Below are 26,469 nucleotides of genomic sequence, written 5' to 3' on the forward strand. Positions count from 1 at the left end.
CCACTATGGCTTTGTAGTACAGACTAAAATCTGCTATGCTGATGCCTCCAGCTTTATTTTTATTACTAAGAACTGCCTTAGCTATACGGGGTTTTTCCTGGTTCCATACAAAACGCAGAATCATTTTTTCCAAATCTTGAAAGTACGATGTTGATATTTTGATAGGAATGGCATTGAATAGGTAGATTGCTTTGGGAAGTATAGACATTTTAACAATGTTGATTCTGCCCGTCCATGAGCATAGTGTGTTCTTCCATTTGTTAAAATCCTCTGCTATTTCCTTTCTGAGGATTTCATAATTTTCTTTATAGAGGCCCTTCACCTCCTTCATTAGGTATATTCCTAGGTATTTCATTTTCTTTGAAACTATGGTGAAGGGAGTTGTGTCCTTAATTAGCTTCTCATCTTGACTGTTATTGGTGTATACAAAGGCTACTGACTTGTGGACATTGATTTTATATCCTGAAACATTGCTGTATTTTTTGGTGACTTCTAGGAGTCTTATGGTTGAGTCTTTGGGATTCTTTAAGTATAGGTTCATGTCGTCAGCAAAGAAGGACTGCTCCCATTTGGATTCCCTTTATTTCCTTGTCTTGCCTAATTGTATTGGCTAGAACTTCCAGCACTATGTTGAATAGTAAAGGTGATAGAGGACAACTTTGTCTGGTTCCAGTTCTAAGAGGAAAAGCTTTCAGTTTTACTCCATTCAGTAAAATATTAGCTGTGGGTTTGTCATAGATAGCTTCAATCAGTTTTAGAAATGTCCCACCTATGCCTATACTCTTTAGTGTTCTAATTAGAAAAGGATGCTGGATTTTTTACCCTCTCTGTAGATGCTTTTTCTGCATCTATAGAGAGGGTCATATGATCTTTATTTTTGCCTCTGTTAATATGGTGAATAATGTTTATGGACTTGCGTATGTTAAACCAGCCTTGCATCCCTGGGATGAAACCTACTTGATCATGATGTATGACTTTCTAATAAACTGTAATCTATTGGCTAGGATTTTGTTGAGAATTTTTGCATCTATATTCATGAGTGAGATTGGTCTGAAATTCTCCTTTTTGGTTGGGTCTTTTCCTGGTTTTGGTATCAGGGTGATGTTTGCTTCATAGAATGTGTTGGGGAAAATTCCTTCTTCCTCAATTTTTTGGAATAATTTCTGCAGTACAGGAATAAGCTCTTCCTCTGAAGGAAGGTTTGATAGAATTCTGGTGTGAAGCCATCTGGACCAGGGCATTTTTTGGTTGGAAGATTTTTTATTGTTTCTTTAATTTCAGTGCTTGAAATTGGTCTGTTCAGGAGGTCTATTTCTTCCTGGCTAAGTCTAGGGAGAGGGTGTGATTCCAAATATTGATCCATTTCCTTCACATTGTCAAATTTCTGGGCATAGAGTTTCTGGTAGTATTCAGAGATGATCTCTTGTATCTCTGTGGGATCAGTTGTTATTTCCCCTTTATCATTTCTGATTGAGGTTACTAGAGATTTTACTTTTCTATTTCTCGTTAGTCTGGCCAATAGTTTATCTATTTTATTTATTTTTTCAAAAAAAAACTCCTTGTTTCATTAATTTTCTGAATGATTCTTCTATTTTCAATTTCATTGATCTCTGATTTGATTTTGGATATTCCTTTTCTTCTACTGAGTTTAGGCCTAGATTGTTCTTATTTTTTCAAGTCCATAAGATGGCTTGTGAGTTTGTTGATGCACTCTCTTTCTGTTTTTTGAATGTAGGCATCTAAAGTGATAAATTTTCCTCTCAAAACTGCTTTTGCAATATCCCACAGGTTTTGGTAGCTTGTGTCTTCATTGTTATTATGCTCAAGGATGTTAATGATTTCCTGTTTTATTTCTTCCTTCACCCATCTGTTATTCAACAGAAGATTATTTAATGTCAATGCCTTTGTGTGGGGTTGAACGTTTTTGTTAAGAGTTGAGTTCCACCTTTAGTGCCTTATGGTCTGAGAAGATACAAGGTAAAATTTCAATTCTTTTTATTCTGTTGATAATTGTTTTGTGTCCCAGGATATGATCAATTTTGGAGAATGTTCCATGGGGTGATGAGAAGAATGTATATTCTTTATCTTTGGGATGGAGTGTTTTATATGCGTCTATCAAGCACAGTTGTTCTAGGGTCTCATTTAAATCTCTTATATGTTTGTTTAATTTGTGTTTAGAGGATCTGTCCAGCTGTGTAAGAGGAGTGTTAAAGTCCCCTGTTATTATGGTATTATTAGGTATCATATTGCTCAAGGTCTGTTTCAAGAATCTGGGAGCATTTAAATTGTGTGCATAAATATTTAGAATTGAAACGTCTTCTTGTTGTATTTTTCCCTTGACCAATATAAAGTGACCATCTTTGTCTTTTTTGACATTAGTTGCTTTAAATCTACATGTATCTGAAAATGAGATTGCAACTCCTCTTTTCTTCTGAATTCCATTTGCCTGAAAAATTGTCTTCCAACCCTTGACTCGGAGTTTTAATTTGTCTTTTGAAGCCAGCTGTGTTTCTTGCAGACAGCAAATGGATGGCTTGTGTTTTTTAATCCAGTCAGCCAATCTGTGTCTCTTCAGTGGGCAATTCAAGCCATTAACATTTATTGAGATAATTGATAAGTGTGGTAGTATTCTATTCATCTTATTTAAGGGTGAGTTATTTTATACGTCTGAGATAAAGATATGATCAGGTGGCAAATATACATTAATATAATAACCGTCCATCTTCTTTTTGATGGTAAAGTTTTGAAAAAGAAAATGATGGCATATATTTTATAAACTTAAACATTTAAAAACATTATAAAAATCTTTTTTTAATTTTTGAACCTTTTTTTGTTAAATCATAACTGTGTACAATTATGGGGTACAATGTGCTGATTTGATATACAATGTGGAATGTTTACATCAAACTGATTAACATAACCATCACCTCATTTACTTATTTGTTGTGTTAAAACATTTACACTCTACTCTTAATAGTTTTGAAATGTACCATTGCATTGTGCGCAATAGGTGAGGTTCCACCAAATACCCTCCCTCCTCCTGGCCTCCTACCTCACCTCCTCTCTCCCTCCTCTTCCCTCCTTCTTTCTGGATAAAAAATGCTCAACATTTTTAATCATCAGAGAAATGCAAATAAAAACCACTTTGCAATATCATCTAACTCAAGTAAGATTAGCCCACATCACAAAATCCCAAAACTACAGATGTTGGAGTGGATATGGAGAGGAGGGAACACTTCTACACTGCTGGTGTAAATGCAAGCGAATATGGCCTTTTTGGAAAGAAGTTTGGAGAATACTCAAGGAACTAAAAGTAGACCTACCCTTTAATCCTCCAATTCCTCTACTAGGTATATACCCAGATGATCAAAAATCATTTTACAACAAATATATTTGCACCAGAATGTTTATTGCAACCCAGTTCATAATTGCCAAGTCATGGAAGCAGCACAAATGCCCATCAATCCATGAATGGATTAATATACCATGAAATACTATGCAGCCCTAAAAAGGATGGAGACTTTACATCTTTATGTTTTCATGGATAGAAGTGCAACATATTCTTCTTAGTAAAGTATGTCAAGAATGGAAAAAAAGTATCCAATGTACTCAATACTATTATGAAACCAATAATAGTTATGAAGCCAATATATAATTATCTACACATTCATTCAAATGATAAAACAAAATTTTTTGTTATATTTTAAAATAACATTGGAAAAATTATGGACTAGAAAGTTTTTATAGTCATTTTTGACCCAGAGATTCTTTGACTGTTTTTCTTTACAGGCTGTATTTTTGGAAAACTAAATAAATATTTATAAAATATATTTTATCTAAGCAGAATAACTTATTGAGTTCTTAGTATGCCAGAAACTATCATTTATTATTTCATTTAATGCTCATGAAACCTTATGATGTATGTTCTGTTATTATTCATATTTTTCAGATAAAGACAGCACAGAAATTTTAAGAAATTTGTATGAATTTTTCAATATTGCCATAATACCAAAACTAGATGAGAATGTAATTGATTTCCTTAAAACTTGCTTTTGAGTTTCTACCACTTTAGTTATTGTCACTAAAAGAGAATCAAAATTATGCTAATAAAATGTATTAATATTAACTACTTTGTTACATTGAGAGCCTTAAATTTTTATGACTTTCTAAGTAAAGAAAATCATATTATCACTATTATTTTAGTGAACCAAGCATATGACTCTTTTGGCTATTAACTTGCAAAATTTCCACAGTTTTGTTAAATTCGAAAATAATAACAAAAATGATAATCAGATACTAATGTCTAAGAAATATATTTTACAGTGCTTCAAATTAGATTAAGTCCAGCTTAATAGTTAAGTCAAGTGGATTTTAAATCAAAATTATATATTTAAAAAATAATCTTGTTCTTTTTCTGTATTTATATAGCCAGCAAAATGTAAGAATAATAAGAAGTGGTATAAAAGTGCATTACAAGAGGCACACCTACTCTATGGATATTCTCATCAACAAAGACTGGAAATGTGCTGCCTATCCAAAGAGGGTACATACGTTTTTTATTCTTTATTAATCCAAAATAAGCATTTATTTAGATACATTTTTTATGTTTCACTTTAAAATATCTTCATCTCTTTCTCTTAATAGGGAAGATCATTTTTGTATGAATTAATAGCATGTATTTTGTCCTCAGAAACTATTTTCAGAAACTGAACATACACTCTTATTTAAATGCAGGGATTGTTATTAGCACTTTTGTTATCTTCTTTATGCTTAGACTATCTACATGGGTCCTCTCGTGTATTTCAAAAGTATATACAGTATTTCAAAATTGGAAACCACAGCTATAAAATATCTCTGGTATGAAGATCTTGTTTGGATATGCTATACTATTATGGAACAAATTATTTTCAAAATATTTCTTATTTAAATAAATTCAAAGCATAAATAAAAGGCAAGCTTCAACTTTTTTTTTTTTATTAAATCATAGGTGTGTACATTAATGCAATCATGGGGCACCATACACTGGTTTTATAGACCGTTTGACACATTTTCATCACACTGGTTAACATAGCCTTCCTGGCATTTTCTTAGTTATTGTGTTAAGACATTTATATTCTACATTTCCTAAGTTTCACATGTACCTTTGTAAGATGCACCGCAGGTGTAATCCCACCAATCACCCTCCCTCTGCCCATGCTCCCCACAACATTTTTTAAAATTAGGTGAATAGGCCAGGTGTGGTGGCTCACACCTGTAATCCTAGCACTCTGGGAGGCCAAAGCAGGTGGATTGCTTGAGCCCATGAGTTCCAGACCAGCCTGAGCAAAAAGCGAGACCCTGTCTCTACTAAAAATAGAACGACTGAGACAAGAGGATCACTGGAGCCCAAGAATTGGAGGTTGCTGTGAGCTGTAATGCCACAGTACTCTATCCAGGGCAATAACTTGAGACTCTGTCTCAAAAATAAAAATAAAAATAAATTAGGTGAATAGATTCAGGTCATTTTCAAAGGAAGTTCTCTTGAATCATAAATATTATGATTTACGCATAACTTTTTAGATAAATTCACCTGAAAGATTATAGAAGGTGCATCACATTCTTAAGAATATGATTGAATATGATTGTCATATAAAAATGATAATTTCAACAAGCTTAAATATGTTTTAAATTTCTGCTTCTGGGCGGCACCTATAGCTCAGTGGGTAGGGCACCGGCCACATACACCCCACGCAGGCCAGCTAAGCAACAATGACAACTGCAACAACAACAACAAAAATAGCTGGGAGTTGTGGCCGGCGCCTGTAGTCCCAGCTACTTGGGGGGCTGAGGCAAGAGAATCACTTAAGCCCAAGAGTTTGAGGTTGTTGTGAGCTGTGACTCCATGACACTCTACCGAGGGCAGCAGACTCTGTCTCAAAAAAAAAAAAAAATGCTTCTTAGTGATCATCATAACTTTATATTTTGTAATACCCTTTCTATTTTTATTACCATAAATTTTTTTAAAAGATTACTCTATGAAAGGATCAGGACTTTGATGCTAAATTTTAAAGTAACAGTGATTTCTTTTCTCCTTTGTAAAACCTTAATGTATATTTTAAAAAACATTTTCATTGAGAAAAAATTTAAATTTTAACCCAGGCACCCAAGTTTAGGTTTTAAAGCAAATAAGTAGGTTTGGAAAAAGTAGGAAAAGTGGAAAAAAGTAGGACAAGTACACTACTCTGGTTTACTGCGAGACCCAGAGAAGACACATTTGTTACCATAAATGAGGTTTTTATTCCTTGTCCTGAAAATATAATGTCTCTGTTTATTAGCAATAAAGGTTGAACTCACTCTGTTATCACAAATAAAATTTTATGCTTTACACAGATTATACATTTCTCTTGTTTAACCACAATAAACTCTGAAGCATTTAATTTTTTAAACGCTAACATTTTTAAATAATGTGGTAGTTTACTTTTCAAAGTTATATAATATCTATTTCTTATTAGCAATAGATTTGACCTGTCAAAAAGTTATGAAAGTATATCATTACCAGTGTTGTGTGTGCCAGAGCATTTGTGCCCAAGTCTTTTAGCATTCTTGCCTGTTCAGAGAACCTGGAGAAGATTATTTCTGATTGGTTTTGTAGCAATAACTCATTTTCTTGCTGAAAGTCTGAGGATTTTTACATAAGGAATTTGCTGTAATTTAGCCTCATTTTTTAGAGCCATATGCCTAAAGATTTTCATTCTGTCCCTGAAGTAGTCAAAGTGAAGATTTCAAAAAGTTTAACCTTTGCCACAACAAGTTCACTATTCATTGTCTCCAAAATAGTTAATTTAATCCTTGAGTCTACTTTTTTTTTTTTTTTTTTGCAGTTTTTGGCCAGGGCTGGGTTTGAACCCACTACCTCCGGTATATGGGGCTGGCACCCTACTCCTTTGAGCCACAGGCTCCACCCTCAAAAGTAGTTTTGATTATAATTAGCCATTATTCAGATATTTCACCAAAGTTGAATAGCTTAGCCTCAAACTATTTTAATCCAGCAAATTTGAGGATTTCTTTACCTAACAATTTTCTTCATTCATCCAGAAATAATTATTGCTAATGTTTAGCCTATAGTATTCCTACCATGGAGAAATTGGCACACTATTATATTTGATGCAAGTCTTTCATTGATGAAATATGCAGGGTCATTAAATAATATGTAAATGTAGACCAAGTTAGATACTAACGAAGTCCCATCTTCTTGATTTTGTTGTTCTTTTTTTTCTTGTATGCACATTTAAACTATTACTACAACTTGGTAATTCTTCTGGTGCTAGCAAGTGTTTTATATTATATAGGAAAATTCATTGTAACTGTATTTTTAAAAATAGGGTATTGTTCATATAATCTCATTATAATTCAGCTTTAGGATTTTATATTGTTGGTAAAATTAATATTTTCTTTTTTTTTCAATTTCGGGTTATTGTGAGGGTAGATACAAATAACCAGGTCACGATTTTTGAATTTGTTAGAGTCCCTGCTGTAGTTGTGTCTCACAAACAAAAAGTGTGCCATACAACCGCACCTTGTGCCCTTTAAGTGGAAGCACACCAATCCCTCCCTTTCCCCATGTCCCCCATTGAATTAAGTTTTTCTCTTATGTGGACATATTTTTGCTTGTTTGTTTGTTTGTTTGTTTTAAGACAGAGTCTCACTATGTCACCCTTGGTAGAGTGCTGTGATGTCACAGCTCACAGCAACCTCAAACTCTTGGGCTTAAGTGATTCTCTTACCTCAGCCTCCCAAATAGCTGGGACTCCAGGTACCTACCACAATTTTTTGTTGTTGTTGTAGTTGTCATTGTCGTTTTAGCTGGCCCAGGCTGGGCTCGAACCCACCAGCCTCAGTGTATGTGGCCGGCACCCTACCAACTGAGCTACGGGTGCCACCCATGGACATATGTTAGATTGTCTACTAGCTTCATAATAAAATTGAGTACATTGAATGCTTGCTTTTCCATTCTTGTGATACTTTATTAAAGAGAATGTTATCTAACTCTATCCAGGTTAATACAAAAGATGTAAAGTTACCATCTCTTCTTACAGCTGAATATTACTCTATGGTATACATATGCCACAGCTTGTTAATCCATTCCTGAGTTGATGGGCATTTAGATTGTTTCTACGACTTGGCAGTTGTAAATTGAACTGTGATCAACATTTAATGCAAATGTCTTTATGATAAAATGATTTTTTTTTCTTCTGGGTAGATGCCTAATAGTGGGAATATGGGGTCAAATGGAAGGTCTAATTTGAGTTCTTTGAAGATTCTCCATATTTCTTTCCAAAGAAGCTATATTAGTTTGCAGTCCCACCAACAGTGTAAAAGTGTTCGTCTCTCTCCATCCCCACTCCAGCATCTGCAACTCTGAGACATTGTAATGTGGGCTATTCTCATGTAGGGTGGTTTTGATTTGCATTTCTCTGATGATTAAGGATGTTGAGCATTTTTTTTTTTTTTTTTGTAGAGACAGAGTCTCACTTTATGGCCCTGGGTAGAGTGCCGTGGCATCACACAGCTCACAGCAACCTCCAACTCCTGGGCTTAAGTGATTCTCTTGCCTCAGCCTCCCGAGTAGCTGGGAGGGACTACAGGTGCCAGCCACAAAGCCCGGCTATTTTTTTGGTTGCAATTCAGCTGGGGCCGGGTGAGCATTTTTTCAAATGTTTGTTAGCCATTCATTTGTCTTCTTAGAAGGTTCTGTTCATATCTCTTGCCCAGTGCTCTTTTTTGTGTGTGGATTAATTTGAATTCTCTGTAGCTCCTAGTTATCAAGCCTTTGTCAGATTCGTAACATGCAAATATCTTTTCCTATTCTGAAGGTTGTCATTTTGTTTTAATTGTTGTGTACTTAGCTGTGCGATAGCTTTTAAGTTTAAGTCCCATTAGTTTATTTTTGTTGTTGCAATTGCCGCTGAAGTCTTGTCCCTAAAATCTTTTCACAGGCTGACATCCTCAAGAGTTTTCCCCACACTTTCTTCTAAAGATTTTTATTGTTTCACGTCTTAGGTTTAAGTCTTTGATACATCTTGAATCAATTTTCATAAGCAGTGAAAGGTGTGTGTCCAGTTTCAATCTTTTACATGTGGTTACCCAGATCTCTGGCACCATTTATTGAATAGGGTTCCTTTTCCCAGTATATGCTTTTGTTTTGTTTATCAAAGATCAGATAGCTATAAGAGACTGTTTTCATTTCTTGGCTTTCTATTTAGTTCCATATGTCTATGTCTCTGTTTTTGTGCCAATACCAGGGTGATTTGATCATTGTGGATTTATAATATAACCTAAAGTCTGGTACATGGATGCCTCTGGCATTGTTTTTATTGCTAAAAATTGCCTTAGTTATACAGGTTTTTTTCTGGTTCCATGTAAAACAAAGAAGTATTTTTTCCAGTTCTTCAAAGTATGATATTGATATTTAATGGGGATTCCATTGAATCTGTAGATTGTTTTGGGTAGTATAGGCATTTAACAATGTTGATTCTTCCCAGCCAAAAGCATGGTATGTTCTTCCTTGTTGATGTCTTCTGGTATTTCTTTTCTTAGGGTGTCATAATTCTCTTTGTAGAGGTCCTTCACTTCTTTTGTTGGTATTTCATTTTCTATGAAGCTCCTGTATAGGGCATTGAATCTTTGATTATCTCCTTGACATGGCTGTTACTAGCATATACAAAGGCTACTGATTTGTGGACATTGATTTTATACCCTGAGACATTACTACTGATTTGTGGACATTGATTTTATACCATGAGCCATTATTGTATTTCTTGATCATTTCCAGGAATCTTGTAATTGACTCTCTGGGGTTTTCTAAGTATGAGATCACATTGTGGGCAAAGAGTGAGAGTTTGACCTCCTCTGCCCCATTTGGATCCCTTTATATCCTTCTCTTGCTTTATTGCATTGGCTAGAATTTTCAGCACTAGTTGAATAGTAGCAGCGATAGAGGGAATCCTTGTCTGGTTCCTGTTCTAACTGGAAAAGCTTTCAGTTTGACTCTGTTGAGTATGATATTAGCTGTGTGTTTGTCATAGATAGCTTTAATTAGTTTGAGAAACGTGCCATCTATATCTATATTCTTAAGTGTTCTTGTTAGAAAAGAATGCTGAATTTCATCAAATGCTTTTTCTACATCTATTGAGAGGCTGATATGGTGTTTGTTTTTGCTCCTGTTGATATAGTGAATTACATTTAAGGATTTGCATATGTTAAACCAGCCTCACATCTCTGGGATAAAGTCTATTTGATCATGATGTATAATTTTTTTAATTTGTAACTGTAATGTGTAAACTATTGGTAAGATTTTTACTATTTTTGCATCAATATTCATTAGTTAAATTGGTCTGTAGTTCTCCTTTTTAGCTGGGTCCTTTCCTGATTTTTGTATCAGGGTGATATTTGCTTCATAGAATTTGTTAGGGAAGGTGCCTTCCTTCTCAATGTGTTGGAATAGGTTCTGCACCATATGTACAAGCTTATCTTCGAAGGTTTGATAGAAATCTGGTGTGAAGCCATCTGGGCTAGGGCTATTTTTTGTTGAAAGATTTATTATTTCTTCAGTCTCAGTGCTTGATATTGGTCTGTTCAAGAGATCTGTTTCTTCTTGGTTAAACCTAGGGAGATGGTATGATTCCAGGTATTGGTCCATTTTCTCCACATTGTCAAATTATTGGCCATACTATTTCTTGTAGTAGTCAGAGATAAACTGTTGTGTCTCTGTGGGATCTGTTGTTATTTCCCCTTTTTCATTTCTGATTGAGATTATTAGAGATTTTACTTTTCTGTTTCTAGTTATTCTGATTTATCTTTTTGAAAAACCAACATTTTATTTCATTGATTTTTCTGAATAATTCTTTTCTTTTCAATTTCATTTCTGATTTAATTTTGGTTATTTCCGTTCTTTTCTTGGGTTTGGGGTTGGGTTGCTCTTCCTTTTCCATTTCCTTGAAATGATTCATTATATTGTTGATATGCTCTCTGTTTTTTGAATGTAGGCACTAATGTGATAACTTTCCCTCCTAGGGCTGCTTTTGCAATATGCCACAGGTTTTGATAAATTGTAGCTTTATTGTTGTTATGTTTGAGGAATTTAATAATTTCCTCTGTTATCTCTTCCTTAACTCACCTGTCATTCAGCATAAAGTTGTTTAATTTCCATGCCTTTGTGTGGGAATGAAAATTTTTGTTGAAGTTGAGTTCTGCCATTATTGCCTGTGGTCTGAGAAGATATAAGATATAATTTCAATTATTTTAGTTTTCTTGAGGTTTAATTTGTGACCTGGATATGATTTATTTTGGAGTATGTTCCACTGTCATACTAGACATATGGAGGCATACATAACAAGAACAATGTATATTCCTTAGCGTTGGCATGGTCCGTTCTCTATGTCTTTCAAGCCCATTTGTTGTAGGCTTGCATTTAAGTCCCTTGTATCTTCGTTTAGTTTCTGTTTAGAGAATCTGTCTAGTTCAACCAGAGGGGTATTATAGTCCCCAGCTATTATGGTCTTATAGAATATCATATTGCTCAGACCAATCAAGATCTATTTCATAAATCTGGAACTATTTAAGTTGGGCGGATAAATATTTAGAATTGAAATGTTCTCTTGATGTTTTATTCCCTTGACCAGTAGGAAAACAAAGACCATAGTTGTCTTCCTCAACTTTGGTTGCTTTAAATCCACTTATACTTGAAAATAAGATTGCAATACCTCATTTTTTCTGGTTTCCATTTGCTTAAAATATCCTTTTACCCTGGGTCTTGTTTTGTACTTCAAGGTTAAGTGTGTTTACTGGAGACAACATATGGATGGCTTGTAGTTTTTTATCCAATCTTTTTATCCAATTGGCCAGCCTGTGCCTCTTCAATGGGGAATTCAAGTCATTAACATTTATTGAGAGGAGTGATAAGTGTGGTGGAATTCTATTCCTTTTAGTTTGTGAAGGTCTATTCACAAAATAAGTTTTTATCCTTTGTGCAAATGTGGAAGCTAGGTTTTGTCCATTAGTTTCTGGGAGTTTACTTTGCTGGTGGTCTATTGTGATGTTCAGTGTGGAGAATAGGTCTGAGTATTTCCTATAGAGATGGTCTTGTTGTGGCAAACTTCCTGAATGTTTGCATATCAGTAAAAGATTTGATTTCTGCATTGATTTTGAAGCTTAATTTAGCAGGATACAGAATTTTGGGCTGAAAATTGTTTTGTTTAAGAACATTAAAGTTAGATGAGCATTTTCTTCTGGCTTAGAAGTTTCAGCTGAAATGTCTGGTATCATCCTGATGGATCTACCCCTGTAGGTCAATTGGTGCTTATTCCTGGCTGCTTGCAGAATTTTCTGTTTTGTCTTGACTTTAGACAGATTCATTTCAGTGAGTGTTGGAGATGCTCTGTTTGTATTGAAATGACCTGGAGTTCAATATTCCTCTGAAAGGAGTGTTTCAGAATCTGTCATGAAGCTTGGGAAGTTTTCATTTATGGTATCTTCCAGTAGGGTTTCCATTTGAGTACTTCATGAAATCCCATAATTCTCTATGTGAATATTCTGCTTTCTCTCTTCTTTTCTGCCTCTTTAACTGCCTGGGTTAGCTCAAGAACTTTATCCTCTAGCTCCGAGATTCTTTCTTCTCCATGGTCTAATCTGTAATTGATGCTTTGTACTGCATCTTTAAGTTTCCTGATTGACTACTTTAAGTCCTTAAGTCTCCCATATCATTTCTATAATCTTCATATCTTTTCTCTAAATTTTGGTTGTTTTTTTACTTTCCTTTCTTATTTATTTATTTGCCATCCATATTCTAAATTCCCTTTCTATAATTTCCATTAATTCTTTATAGGTGGAATTCTCTGTGTTAGCTACCTCATAATCCCTCATGGGGGTGGGGCTTGCTCTATGCTGGTTTTTTATGTTGCTTGTATTTTTTCTACTGGTTCCTCCTTATGTGTGTTTTCTTTTTGTTTACTTCCTTCTCCTACTCTTTTCTTTTCTTTACCTCCTTCACTTAAGTAGCCTTTTGTTATAAGACCAAAGGAAGGTAAGTGTAAGAGTGAGAAGGTAGAAAGAAAAGGAAAAGTTAAACAGGTAAAACAATTTTTAAAAAGACAAAAGAAGGGGAGAAGAAGGAATGAATTGGAAAAAAGGAGAGAAAAAGGACAGTAAGAGAGAAGGAGAATAACAGGAGAAATAGTAGTATTTGGAGGGGTACTTTAACCACTCATAGCCCTAGAATTTTGGGGGTCTGGTCTGGGCATGTTCCTTGGAATCAGGAGCTCCTTACCAGGCTGGGCAAAAGCAAGACATTACCTCTGTCAAATATAGAAAGAAATCAGATTGTCTCCATAGGGACCTACCAATACCTTGTTTCCAAAGGCCAACGCTAGAAGGATACCCAAGACTGTGAGCTCCTGGCCTCCTTGAGCCAGACCAATGTTTGGTTTATCAAAGATTAGGTGGTTGTATGGTGTTAGTTTTATCTCCTGGTTTTCTATGTTGTTCCAGATGTCTGCGTCTCTATGTTATGCTGTTTTAATCACAATGACCTTGTAGTACAGCCTATAGTCTGGTAGGCTTATACCCTTGGCTTTGTTTTTATTACTAGGAATTGCCTTGGCTATACAAGGTTTTTTCTGATTCCATACAAAATGAAGAATTATTTTTTCCCAGTCTTAAAAGAATGATGTTGGTATTGTAATAGGGATAGCATTGAATCTGTAGATTGCTTTAGGAAGTATAGATATTTTAATAATGTTGATGCTTCCAAGCCATGAGCATGGTATATTCTTCCATATGTTAACATCTTCTGCTATTTCTTTTCTTAGCAGTTCATAGTTTTCTTTGTAGAGGTCCTTCACCTCTTTTGTGAGGTATATTTGTAGGTATTTCATTTTCTTTGAAGTTACTGAGAAGGGAATTGTGCCCTTGATTATCTTCTCATCTTGGCTGTTAATTGGCATATACAAAGGCTACTGATTTGTGGTCATTGATTTTATATCATGAGACATTACTGTATTTTTGATCACTTCCAGGAGTCATATGATTGAGTCTTTGAGGTTCTCTAAGTATAAGATCATATCATCAGCAAAGAGGGGGAGTTTCACTTCCTCTGCCCCCACTGTATGCCTTTTATTTCCTTTTCTTGCCTGATTGTATTGACTACAACTTCCAGCACTATGTTGAATAGTAATGGTGACAGATGACAACCTTATCTTGTTTCAGTTCTGAGTGGAAAAGCTTTCAGTTTTACTCCATTCGGTATAATATTAGCTGTGGGTTTGTCATAGATGGCTTTGATCAGTTTAAGAAACGTGCCACCACTGTGTATATTCTTCGGAGTTCTAATTAGAAAAGGATGTTGAATTTTATTGAATGTTTTTTCTGCTTCTATTGAGAGGATCATATGGTCTTTGTTTTTGCTTCTATTGATATGGTGAATTTCGTTTATGTATTTGCATATGTTAAACAAGCCTTGCGTCCCTGGGATAAAACTTACTTGATTGTGATGTATGACTTTTTTAATGATAAGCAGTAATCTATTAGGATTTTATTGAGAATTTTTACGTCTATATACGTTAGTGAAATTGGTCCATAGTTCTTCTTCATAGTTGGATCTTTTCTTGGCTTTGGTATCAGGGTGATGTTTTCTTCATAGAACATGTTGGGGAAGATTCCTTCCTACTCAATTTTTTGAAATAATGTCTGCAGTATGGGTACAAGCTCTTCTTTGAAGGTTTGATAGAATTCTGGTGTGAAGCCATCTGGACCAGGGCATTGTTTTGTTGGGAGCTTAACTGTTGTATGAGTAAATTATGTCAGAATTATGAGAAAAGTAGAAAAATATCTACCCAAAATAGAGAAAATGGAGAGCTATAAAATAGAAAGACAAAGCAAAGGGGGCTGAAAAACCATAACAAAAATGGAGGAGCCCTTGCTATTCAAAAAAATAAACATAAAAAATACAAATACACCCCCCCCAAATTAAACAAAAACAACAAAAACAAAAATAAAGGAAAAAACTAAGGGAAAAAATTGTAAAAAGAAGCAAAAAATGTAAAACAAGACGTATGTGCGTGTGTGCGCACACACGCACACACGTGGTAATATAGTGCCTTGATGCCAGGTGGTGCTGTAGTGTTAGAAGATGGAGAACACATGCTGATTTTTCTTTATGCTATCAGGGTTGGAAGCACTTTCTAGTTGCAAAGGATTCCAAATTTTGTCTTCTTGGCTACTTTGCCCTCAATCTGGGCCTGTTCAATTCATCAGTATTCAGTCCCTGCAGGACGGGGCTTGCAAAGCCCTCACCAGACTTCTGAGGAAGTCAGTCAGTCTCCCCTGACAACAAAGCAGCCCTTCCAAAGGGTACAGAGGCACTAAGGTCACCCCATGGATGGCTGCTTAAGCTCAGCAGGCACACCTGAGCTGGCTGTGCACCAGGACCCAATGGACTGTTCCTCCCATGTGTGCAATCTTCCCACAGTGGTGGTGCCCAGCCAGGGAACAAAGCTGATGGGAGAACCACTGTTCCTGGAGTTCAACCCTGGATGCTGGATGCTTGTTGCTCCAGTGAGCAGCCCAGTCCAAAATTTAAATAATGCAGAACAGCCCTTTCTCATCCCCAGCCCCCCAAGTGAGAGCTGGCCAACTGGCCCATCTCTGTCCATACCAAGCACCTGCCTTCCATGTTGGTTTTCTTCATCTCCAAATTTCTTTGTCAGCTCCTGAAGTACTCTGCTACTTCATTGTGCCCCTGTGATATTTCTGTGCAAATTCCCCCAACCCAGAAGTAGTTGAAGGCCACTTTCCCCTGTCTCACTATGAGTAGCCAGCAAAGAGATGTCTGTAGTCTTCCATCTTTCTCTGTCCCAAATTAATATTTTCTTACATACCCTACATTTTAGAGTGGATGTTACCATGTCTAAGTTTTCTCCCTGGAATTATTTATAGTTTTTAAAATTAGACTTTATTGATATATTAATTAGCTTGTTTCTGCTAATGTGGATGCTGTTGAGAAGCATGATTAAATTTCTCTTCCTACTGCCATCATGTCTAAGTCAGAGTCTCCTAAACAGCCTGAACACCTGTGGAAGCTATTTGTGAGAGGGCTTAGCTTTCAAATGAACTATGAGCATCTCAGGAGCCATTTGGAGCAAAGGGGAAGAGTTACAGACTGTGGGGTAATGAGCGATCCAAATACCAACTGTTCTACAGGCTTTGGGTTTGACACATATGCCACCATGGATGCGGTAGATGCAGCAGTGAATGCAAGACCACAGAAGGTGGTTGGAAGAGTTGTAGAATCAAAGAGAACTATCTCCAGAGATGATTCTTAAAGACCAGGTGCCGACTTAACTGTGACAAAGATCTTTGTTGGTGACATTAAAGAAGACACTGAAGAACATCGCCTAAGAGCCTAATTTAAACAGTATGGGAAAACCGAAATGATTGAAATTGTGACTGACCAAGGCAGTGGCAGGAAAAGAGGCTTAGCTTTTGTCACCTTTGATGACCATGATTCTGTGGATAAAACTGTCATTCAGAAATACCATACTGTGTATGGCCACAACTATGAAGTAAGGAAAGCCCTGTCAAAGCAAGAGATTATTAGTATTTCATCCAGTCAAATGGGCCAAAGTGGTCTTGGAAACTTTGGTGGTGATCATGGAGGTGATTTTGGTGGAAATGACCACTTTTGCTGTGGAAGAAACTTCAATGTTTGTGGTGGTTTTGATGGTAGCCATGGTGGTGGTGGATATGATGACAATAGGAATGGCTACAATGGATTTGGTAATGATGGAAGCAAATTTGGAGGTGGTGAAAGCTACAATGATTTTATCTATTACAATAATCAGTCTTCAAATTTTGTACCCACACAGGGAGGAAATTTTGGAGGCAGAAGCTATGGCCCCTAGGGTGATGGCAGCCAATACTTTGCTAACCCATGAAACCAAGGTTCCAGTAACAGCTACAGTTGTGGCAGTAGCAGAAGGCTTTATTCCCAGAAAACAAAGTCTAGCAGGAGAGAAGAGCCAGAGAACAGACAGGGAAGCTACAGGTCGAAACAGATTTGTGAACTCAGCCAAGCACATTGGTGGCAAGGCCTAGCTGCTACAAAAAAGACATGTTTTAGAGCAGTGTTTTTCAACCTTTTTTACCTCCCAGCACACTTGAACCTATAGTTAAAACTGATGTGGCACTCTCAAATTACATTGATAAAAAAAAGTAAAAAAATAATATATTTACCATGCTTTGAACTTCTTTCAAAAATAATTAATGACGTTTAAAAATTTTTCATGGCACTCCTAAGATCCTCTCATGGCACACAGGTTGAAAATTGCTGTTTTAGAGTTAGACAATATTCAGGTGTATGAGTAAAAAACTCCAATATTAGTTTCTGTTCTGTAGAAAGTGTAAAGCATTCCAACAAAGGGTTTTAATGTAGTTTTTTTTTTGTACCCATGCTATTGATTGCTAAATGTAATAGTCTGATTGTGACACTGAATAAACGTGTCATTTTCTTTTTAATGTGCTGTGCAAAGTTAATCTACTCTAAAGCCATTTAGGTAAATTTTCTCAAGGGTGTGAAGATAGAATTCCTTCATGGTGATGCCAGGTTTAATTTGAAATTCATTTACAGCTTGCTTGGATGGAGAAGCCATTGTCTTCAAAAAACCTTGGTGTATTTGAACTGATGGTTACTGCTGTGCCCTGTAGTTCACCATTAAAAGGGGTCTTCCAAGGAAATCATGGATTATTCGTTATAAAGATGATTGTTGGCATACCCTGTGTAATATATCTAAGTTGAATAATGGTACCAGATAAAATTATAGATGAGAATGAAGCTTTTGTACACATTATCATTACTCTTTAAAAAAGAAAAATACTGGTGGCGCCTGTGGCTCAGTCAGTAAGGCGCCGGCCCCATATACGGAGGGTGGCAGGTTCAAACCCGGCCCCGGCCGAACTGCAAACCAAAAAATAGCCGGGCGTTGTGGTGGGCGCCTGTAGTCCCAGCTACTCGGGAGGCCGAGGCAAGAGAATCGTTTCAGCCCAGGAGTTGGAGGTTGCTGTGAGCTGTGTGACGCCACGGCACTCTACCGAGGGCCATAAAGTGAAACTCTGTCTCTACAAAAAAAAAAAAAAAGAAGAATACACTTTATTTTTAGAACAGTTTTAGGTTCATAGAAAATCAGTACACTGAACCCCATAAATGCATCAATGTACACAGTTATGATTTAATAAAAAATAAACTACAAAACAAATTATTACAACATTGCATAATGTGTATGTTACACATAAAAACATGCTCAGGGTACAAATAGTACCTGAGTATAAAGTATCAAATAAATGATTTATCTTCCCAACCAAAAAAAAGAAAGGAAGGAAGGAAGGAGGGAGAGAGGAAGGAAGGAAGGAAAGAAAAGAAAGAATCAAATTGAGTAGAATGTACAGAGATTCCCTATTTATCTCCTCCCCACCAACACACATGAACTCCTCTACTATCAACATCCCACACAACATGGTCCATTTGTTATAATTGTTGAACCTGTTGACATAGCATTATCACCCAAGGTTCTTAGTTTACATTAAAGTTCACTCTTACTGTTTCACTTGCTTTGAGTTTAGACAAATGTATAATTACACGTGTCTACTATTGTAGTATTACACAAAACATTTTCACTGCCCTAAAAATCTGTGTTCTACCTGTTCATCCTTGCCAGAACCAATCCCCGGAACTCACTAATTCTTTTAGTCTTTATGGTTTTCCCTTTTCCAGAATGTCATATAGTTGGAATCATCTAGCATGTAGCCTTTTTAGATTGGCTTCTTTCTCTTATATATTTAAGTTTCTTCTATGTGGCATGTCTCAATAGCTCATTTCTTTTCAATGCTGAATGATATTCCATTGTCTATATGTGCCATAGTTTGTCATTTACCTACTCCAGGATATCTGGGTTGCTTCCAGGTTCTGATAATTAAGAATAAAGCTGGATACCAATACTACTATGAAATCAACATATAATCACCTACATTATATTCATTATAGTCCAGAAAATAGAAGGGAAGAGGAGAGAGGGGGAGGGGCAGAGGGAGGTAGGACGGGGGAGGGTATTTGGGGGGACCTCACCTAATGTGCATGAAGCAATGGTACATTTCAAAAGTATTAAGAAAAGAATATAATGGTGATGGATGTGTTAATCAGTTCACTGTAAGCATTTCACACTGTATATCAAATCAGGACATGGAACCCCATAAATACATCAATGTCCACACAGTTATGATTAAATTAAAACAAAAAAATTTTAAAAAAGAATATAGCTGCTTTTAACATTCATGTGCAGTTTTGTGTAGATATGTTTTCAATTCCTTTTGGTAAATAGCAAGGATCACAATTGCTGATCACATGTGAGAATGTGTTTAGTTTTGTAAGATTGCCTGTCTTCAAAAGGGGCTATACCATCAGCAGCAACTGAGAGTTCCTATTGCTCCACAACCTCATCAGCAGTTGGTGTTTTCAGTGTCTAGAATTCTATGTCTAGATTCATTTCTTTCAATTATATGGATGTCCAGTTGTTTCAGCACCATTTGTTAAAAAGATTATCTTTGCTCCATTGTATTGTTTTTCCTCCTTTGACAAAGATTAGTTGACTTTATTTATGTGGTCTATTTCTGGGCTCTCTATTCTGTTCTACTGATTTATTTGTCTGCTCTTTTGCCAGTACCACACTATCTTGAAACTATAGCCTTACATCAAGCATTGTGTTGGGTAGTTTCAGCTCTCAAACTTCGTTCTTTTTAATATTGGGTTGGCTGTTATGGGCTTTGCCTCCCTATATAAACTTTAGAATCAATTTTTCAATATCCATAAGGTCCTTAGATTTTGACTGGGATTGTATTGAATCTGTAGATCAAATTGGGATGAAGCAACAACTGGACAATATTAAGTCTTCCTATTTATGAACATGAACCATCTCCTGGCAGGACCACTGTCCAACTTTTTTACTCTTCTGCCACATATTGGAAAAATAAGAGTTGTCTTGGGCCACACATTAAATACACAAACGCTAACAAAAGCTATGACCCAAAGAAAAGGTCCATGAGTACTTTTCATAATAATCTGATACCACAGATAAGCAAAATAGTCACCAAGTAATCTGCATGTGGCCTGCAGGCCATAGGTTGGACACCCCAATAGATCATCTTTGATTTATTTCCTCAGAGTTTTATAGTTGTCTTTATCTAGATATTGTGTATATTTTGTTAGATTTATGTCTAAGTTTTTCATTTGGGGGGATACTAATGTACATTATAATGTGTTTTAATTTCAAGTTCCATTTTTTATTTCTGGTATATATGAAAGCTATTGACTTTTTCATATATCCTGTAACCTTGCTATAATCACTTATAGTTCCAGGAATTTTTTTTTCAATTCCTTTGGATTTTCTACATAGAAAATCATGTCATCTATGATGAAAAACAGGGTTTATTTCTTCCTTCCCAAACTGTCTTACCTTTTATTTACATTTCTTGTGTTGTTGTATTAACTAAGAATTCAGCAGAGTGTTGAAAAGAGTGATGAGAGCGGAAATCCTTGAATTATTCCTGATCTTAGCAAGAAAGCTTCTCATTTGTCAACATCAAATACGATGTTAGCTTTAGATTTTATGTGCTTTTATCAAGTTGAAAAATTCTATCTTATTTACTAATTTTTTTCTTTTTATCATGAATGGATATTGGATTTTATTAAATGCTTTTACTGCACATGTTGATATTGTCATATGATGGATTACATTAATTGATTTCCAATTTTTAAACCTCTTTACCTTGAATGAGTTAGAATAAATTTCTTCTGCATCTATCATCTGGAAAATATTGTAAAGCACTGGTATAATTTCCTTCTTGATATTTGGTAGAATTTACCAGTGAATCCATGTGGGCTTAGTGCTTTTTGTTTTGAAAGGTTATCATATTGATTTAATTTCTTAAATATATGTAGGGCTATTCAGGCTGCCTATTTCTTCTTGTGAGACTTATGGCAGAATCTGTCTTTCAAGGAATTGGTCCATTTTATCTAGATTATCAAATTTGGGGGCATAGAGTTGTTAATACTATTCCTTTATTAGTCTTTTAATGTCTGTGTGATCTGTCATGTTCATGTCCTGTTCTATCATTTTTGATATTAGTAATATGTGTGTTTCTTTCTTTTTATTTTGTAGTTAGCATCTTGAGAGTCATCACTTTATTGATCTTTAAAGGAACCAACTTATGGTTTTGTTTTCTCTGTTTACCTCTTGTCTTCAATTTCATCGATTTCTGCTCTGATTTGTATTTCTTTTCTTCTGTTTATTTTAGGTTTAGTCTGCTCTTATTTTTCTAGTTTTCCACAGTGAAATTAATTTTGGAGCTTTCTTCTTTTCAAATATATATAATCAGTGCTATACATTTTCCTTTAACCATGTTTTTGTTACATCCCATAAATTTTGATAAGTTATATTTTTATTTCAATTTAGTTCAAAATATTTTTTAACTTTGCTTGAGAGTTTTTCTCTGACCTATGTGTTACTTAGAAGTTTAATCTCCTGTTACTTTGGATTTCCCATCCAACTCTCTGTTATTGATTTCTAGTTTAATTTTACTGTGGTCTGAGAGCAAATATGGTATGATTTCTATGATTCATAAAATTGTGTTTTATGGTATAGAATACGGTATATTTTGATGAATATTACATGTGAGCTTGAGAAGAATGTGTATTCTGCTGTTTGGGGGATAAAGACATTTATAGATGTTAAATATATCTAGTTGATTGATAGTGCTATTGAACTCCACTATGTCCCTACTGATTTTCTACCTGCTGGAGTCATCCATTTCTGATAGAGGGGTGTTGAAGTCTCCAGCTTTACTAGTGGATTCATTTATTTCTCCTTGTAGTTCCATCAGTTTTTCCCTCTCATATTTGATGCTCTTTTGTGAGCTACAAGCATGTTCAAGGTTTTATGTCTTGTTGAGTATTGACCTCTTTATCATTAGGTATGCCTCTTTTTGTCCTTTATAGCTTTCCTTGCTCTGAAGTCTACAATATTTGAATTTAATATAGCTACTCCTACTTCCTTTTTATTAGTGTTAGCATGGTCTATTTTTCTTTTAATTGGGACATATGTTATTATTATTGTTAATGTAGTGGGATTAATAGCTATCATATCTGTTACTATTTTCTATTTGTTTCCTTTGTTCTTTGTTACTATTTTTGTCTTCCGCTCTTTTTTCTGCCTTTTATGGTTTTAATTAAGCATTTTACGTGATTCCATTTTCTTTCTTCTTACCATATCAATTATACCTTTTTAAAAACTGTTTTTAGTGGCTTCCCAAGAGTTTGTAATATACATTTACAACTAATCCAAGTACACTTGCAAATAAGTATACTGCTTCATGGGTAGTGCAAGTACCTTATAATAACAAAATATTCCTAATTCTTTCCTCTTGTCCTTGTATCATCAGTCATTCATTTGACTTATAAATATGCATATATAAGCGTAAATATATAAATACACACAAGATATGTACATAAGCATACATAGCCAAATACATTGTTACTATTATTATTTTAAACAAACTGTTATCTGTTAAATCAACTAAGAATAAAAAAAGGTTTTATTTTACCTTTACTTATTCATTGTCTGGTGCTCTGATGCTCTTCCTTTTTTATGTAGATATAAGTTTCTGACCTAGATAACTTTTTTCTCAGAAGATTTATATTAACATTTCTTGCAAGGCAGATCTATTGGCAACAAAAGTCCCCAATTTTTCTTTGCCTAAGAAAGTATTTCTTTTTCACTTTTGAAATATAATTATAGAGGATGTAGAATTCTAGGTTGGTGCTTTTGTTTTTTCTGTCAAAACTTTAAATATTTTGCTCAATTCTGTTACTGGTATGGTTTTTGAGGAGAAATTAGATGTAATTCTTATCTTTTCTATAGAGAAGAGTTTTTTCCTCCTCTATAGAGAAGAGTTTTTTCCTCCTCTATAGAGAAGATTTTTTTCTTTATCGTTGATTTTCTTCTGTTTGAATATCATATGCCTACATGCAAATTTTTTGGCATTTATCCTACTTAGTGAACTTCCTACAACTGTGTTTGGCATCTGGTATTAATTTGGGGAAAATTATCAGTCATTATTTGTTCAAATATTTTTTTCTGTTTCTTTCTTTTTGAGGATAATGTCCCAGGTAAAAGGAAGTACGAGGATAGGCCTACTATCACCTTACCCCTCGGCGGTAAGACTTGGGGTAAGGAAAGCATTCTATAGTTATATGATTAGATCTCAGTCCTAGGCTATGAACTTCACAATGACTTATTTTTTCTTCACTTCTTACGCAGAAAAAGATGGCTAGAAGGGACTGGAGTTGGGTATTTTGCTCACTCTGTATCAGGTAGTTTTTGGAAAGTCATCAATAGGTTAGGCTCTTGTAAAATAGTTTCTCCTAAGGGCAGGCCTTGTTAGGAAGAACAGAATGTTCTGGCATATTATTTCCAAACGGTTACTTCCCCCCTCCCTCTGTTGGAAAGCTAGGGGATTTTTCTCTCTTGTGTCTATGAGAACTAGTAGAACTTCTGGAGGTAAAACTCACAAAAGTATAGCCCTTACCCCCGTGACTGTCTTCTTGTATAGCATTTTTGTCTCAGCTTGTCCACACTGAGCCTCCAGAAATTTCTCAATTAAAGTTCAGATTTTCCTACTCCTGTACTAGTTCCCATGGAAGTTTCTGCCCATGAGTTTCTACTCAAGTGAGTGTGATTGGGGCATATAGGCCATTGATTTGCTCTGTATTTGCCTGTCTGTTTCTCCACATTTAGAGGCAGCAGTTTACTTTGTGGGCTCACTTTTCTGAAGGATCTAAGAGTTGTTGATTTTTCAGTTTGTTTAGCTTTTTTACATGTTTTTGGAATCAAGTGGGAACTTCTAGGCTCCATACGTGCCAGACCAGATGCTGAACTATCCTCTCCTTTTTAAGAAATTCTCTTAGCAATTATATTTAAAGAAGCACAAACTAAAAAAGTTTTTCAGATGGCATGAATGAACAAGCCTTAAAATAGTTACTTAAAGAAGAGAAACTATTGAATTATGTTAATATTTGTATTTCTCTTTAATATGGTTTAAAATAAAACATCCTTAATATTTGTTCTGGGTTATGGGGCATAACCACTTCTACTCATATAGAACATTTCCATTACTACCTACAGCTCCTCTTTTACACTGTAATATATGACTTGGATACAGCTCAAAAGAAGAGTGAAGGCCCTTTTCATTATCAAAATCTACATTTCCTGTTAACTGCTTTCACTCTTTATGAGCCACTCTACATGCAGAGATTTTTTAAAGGGAGGAAATTGGAAATCTTTCTCACTAGGGAAAATTCAGCTTTGAGAAAGTAGTATATGTTCCTGAAGTAGAACATGGACCCACTGTTATTAATAGGAAAATCACTAATGATCATAACTTTTTATTTTATTTTTTTAATTTTATAGATTTAGAAGGTACAAGTACAGTATTTTTCCATGGATACATTGCACGGTAGAGAAGTCTAGGCTTTTAGTATACCCATCACTTGCATACTGTACATTGTACCCAATATGTAATTTTTCATTCCTTACCTCCTCCCACCCTCCCACATTTTGGTGTTTCAAGTATCTATTATTCAACTCTGTGTGTCCACATGTATCCATTGTTTAGCTCCCACTTATAAGAGGGAACATTAATATTTCTGTGGGCATTATGTTTCTACATTATTTAATTTAGGAAATGACCTCTAATTCCATCCATGTTGCTGCAAAAAACATGATTTTATTCTTTTTTTCTGGCTGAGTAGTAAGAGTATTTTTTGGTGCATATATATAAATATAATATGTATGTTACATTTTGTTTATCCAGTCATCCACTAATGTACATGTATGTTGATTCTGTGATTCTGCTATTATGAATAGTGCTGTGATAAACATACAGGTGTGATGTCTTTTTTATAAAATGATTTGTTTTCCTTTTGGTTGATACCCAGTAATGGGATTGCTGGACCAAATGGTAGATCTATTTTTCACTCTTTCAGAATTCTCCATACTGTTTTTCTGTAATTTATATTTCCACTAACAGTGTACAAGCATTCCATTTTCTCCAAATCCTGACCAATATCTTTTGTTTTTTGACTTTTTAAAAATGGTTATTCTGACTGGTATAAGATAATATCTCATTGTGGTTTTAGTTTACTTTTCTCTGATGATTAGTGATGTTGAGCATTTTTATGTTTATGATCATAATGTAATTTTCAGTATCACATAAAAATTTCCCCTTGTCATTAGAAAATCAATGTGGTTGTTGATATTCTCCTAGACACTCTGCTTTTATTGGGAGATGGTCCAACAACTTGAATTTTAAAAGTTCCTTAAATAACTTTAGATATTTCTGTTTTTAATTCATTTTCATATTAAAAAATTTGCAGAATAATGAAGCATATTTTGAGAATTAATATAACAAATTTCTATTCTATTTTTCTTAATTTTGTGTACCATCAAGGTCCATTGAACCAATCTTAGTTTTGTGTGTCTTTTTTTGTTCACTTTTAACTATTTGTGAGAAATAATATTTCATCATGTCTTTTATTCTTATTGGAAGTTTAGAGGTTTTCAAAAGAACAAAGAGAAAAAAATACTTTTTTTTTGTTTGGATACAAAAAAACTTACCATAAGTTTCCACTGGGCCCTATTTTAAGTCTAAATACATCATGAGATTTTAATAATCTTATTTTTTTCTATATCTTGAAACCTTTTGCTACTTTATCATTACTCATCAGTTATTAATATGTTAAAAAGACAAGGACAATTATTTAGATTGAAGAATGACAGAATCACCTAAAAGATAATACTTAGTGAAATATGTCACCATAAAATTATTTTTCTAAAAGTTAAAATCAAATATACACACACAACATACTCCCTAATGTCTTCACTAGCTAAAATGGAAGTGAGCATTTGTTTATTATCTATTATCTGCCCAACATTGCTTTAGGGCTTTTATTTGTACAGATTATATTATTGAAATCTCACCTACACTTGTGAGGTGACAGCTATCATCCCTGATTTATCAATACAGAAACTGAGGGCCTGAGAACATTTACATTGTTTTATATCTTACACTGTCTTGTACAATAGCTTAGAATGTTTAATTCTAGATCCTATATACTCTGAAGCACAAAAACTGACCACATCCTAGAAATCAGATACACTAGATATTCTCTGGAGGACATCCAACTGACCAATCAAATTTAAGAGAGAAGGTTTGTCAAATAAGTATATAAATACTGGATATTGTTACTTTTGGATTACTTTGACCCACTAAACCCTGGGAAGCTGAGTTTACTAGCATTTTAATTAAGGACCATGAAAAATGAAATGCAATTAT

At 34.9% G+C, this 26,469-nt stretch overlaps 1 protein-coding gene across 1 annotated transcript in view; it reads left to right on the forward strand.

Annotated features, from left to right (window-relative positions):
* Positions 1–26,469, forward strand: part of ZCWPW2 (zinc finger CW-type and PWWP domain containing 2) — a 178,777-nt gene that overhangs the window by 124,932 nt on the left and 27,376 nt on the right. Inside the window, exon 6 of the mRNA XM_053598830.1 lies at positions 4,429–4,543. Within this exon, the coding sequence (XP_053454805.1) occupies positions 4,429–4,543 (115 nt within the window). The remainder of the gene's footprint in view (positions 1–4,428; positions 4,544–26,469) is intronic.

This window comes from Nycticebus coucang, chromosome 8 (genome assembly GCF_027406575.1).
Source record: "Nycticebus coucang isolate mNycCou1 chromosome 8, mNycCou1.pri, whole genome shotgun sequence".
Classification (NCBI taxonomy): domain Eukaryota; kingdom Metazoa; phylum Chordata; class Mammalia; order Primates; family Lorisidae; genus Nycticebus; species Nycticebus coucang.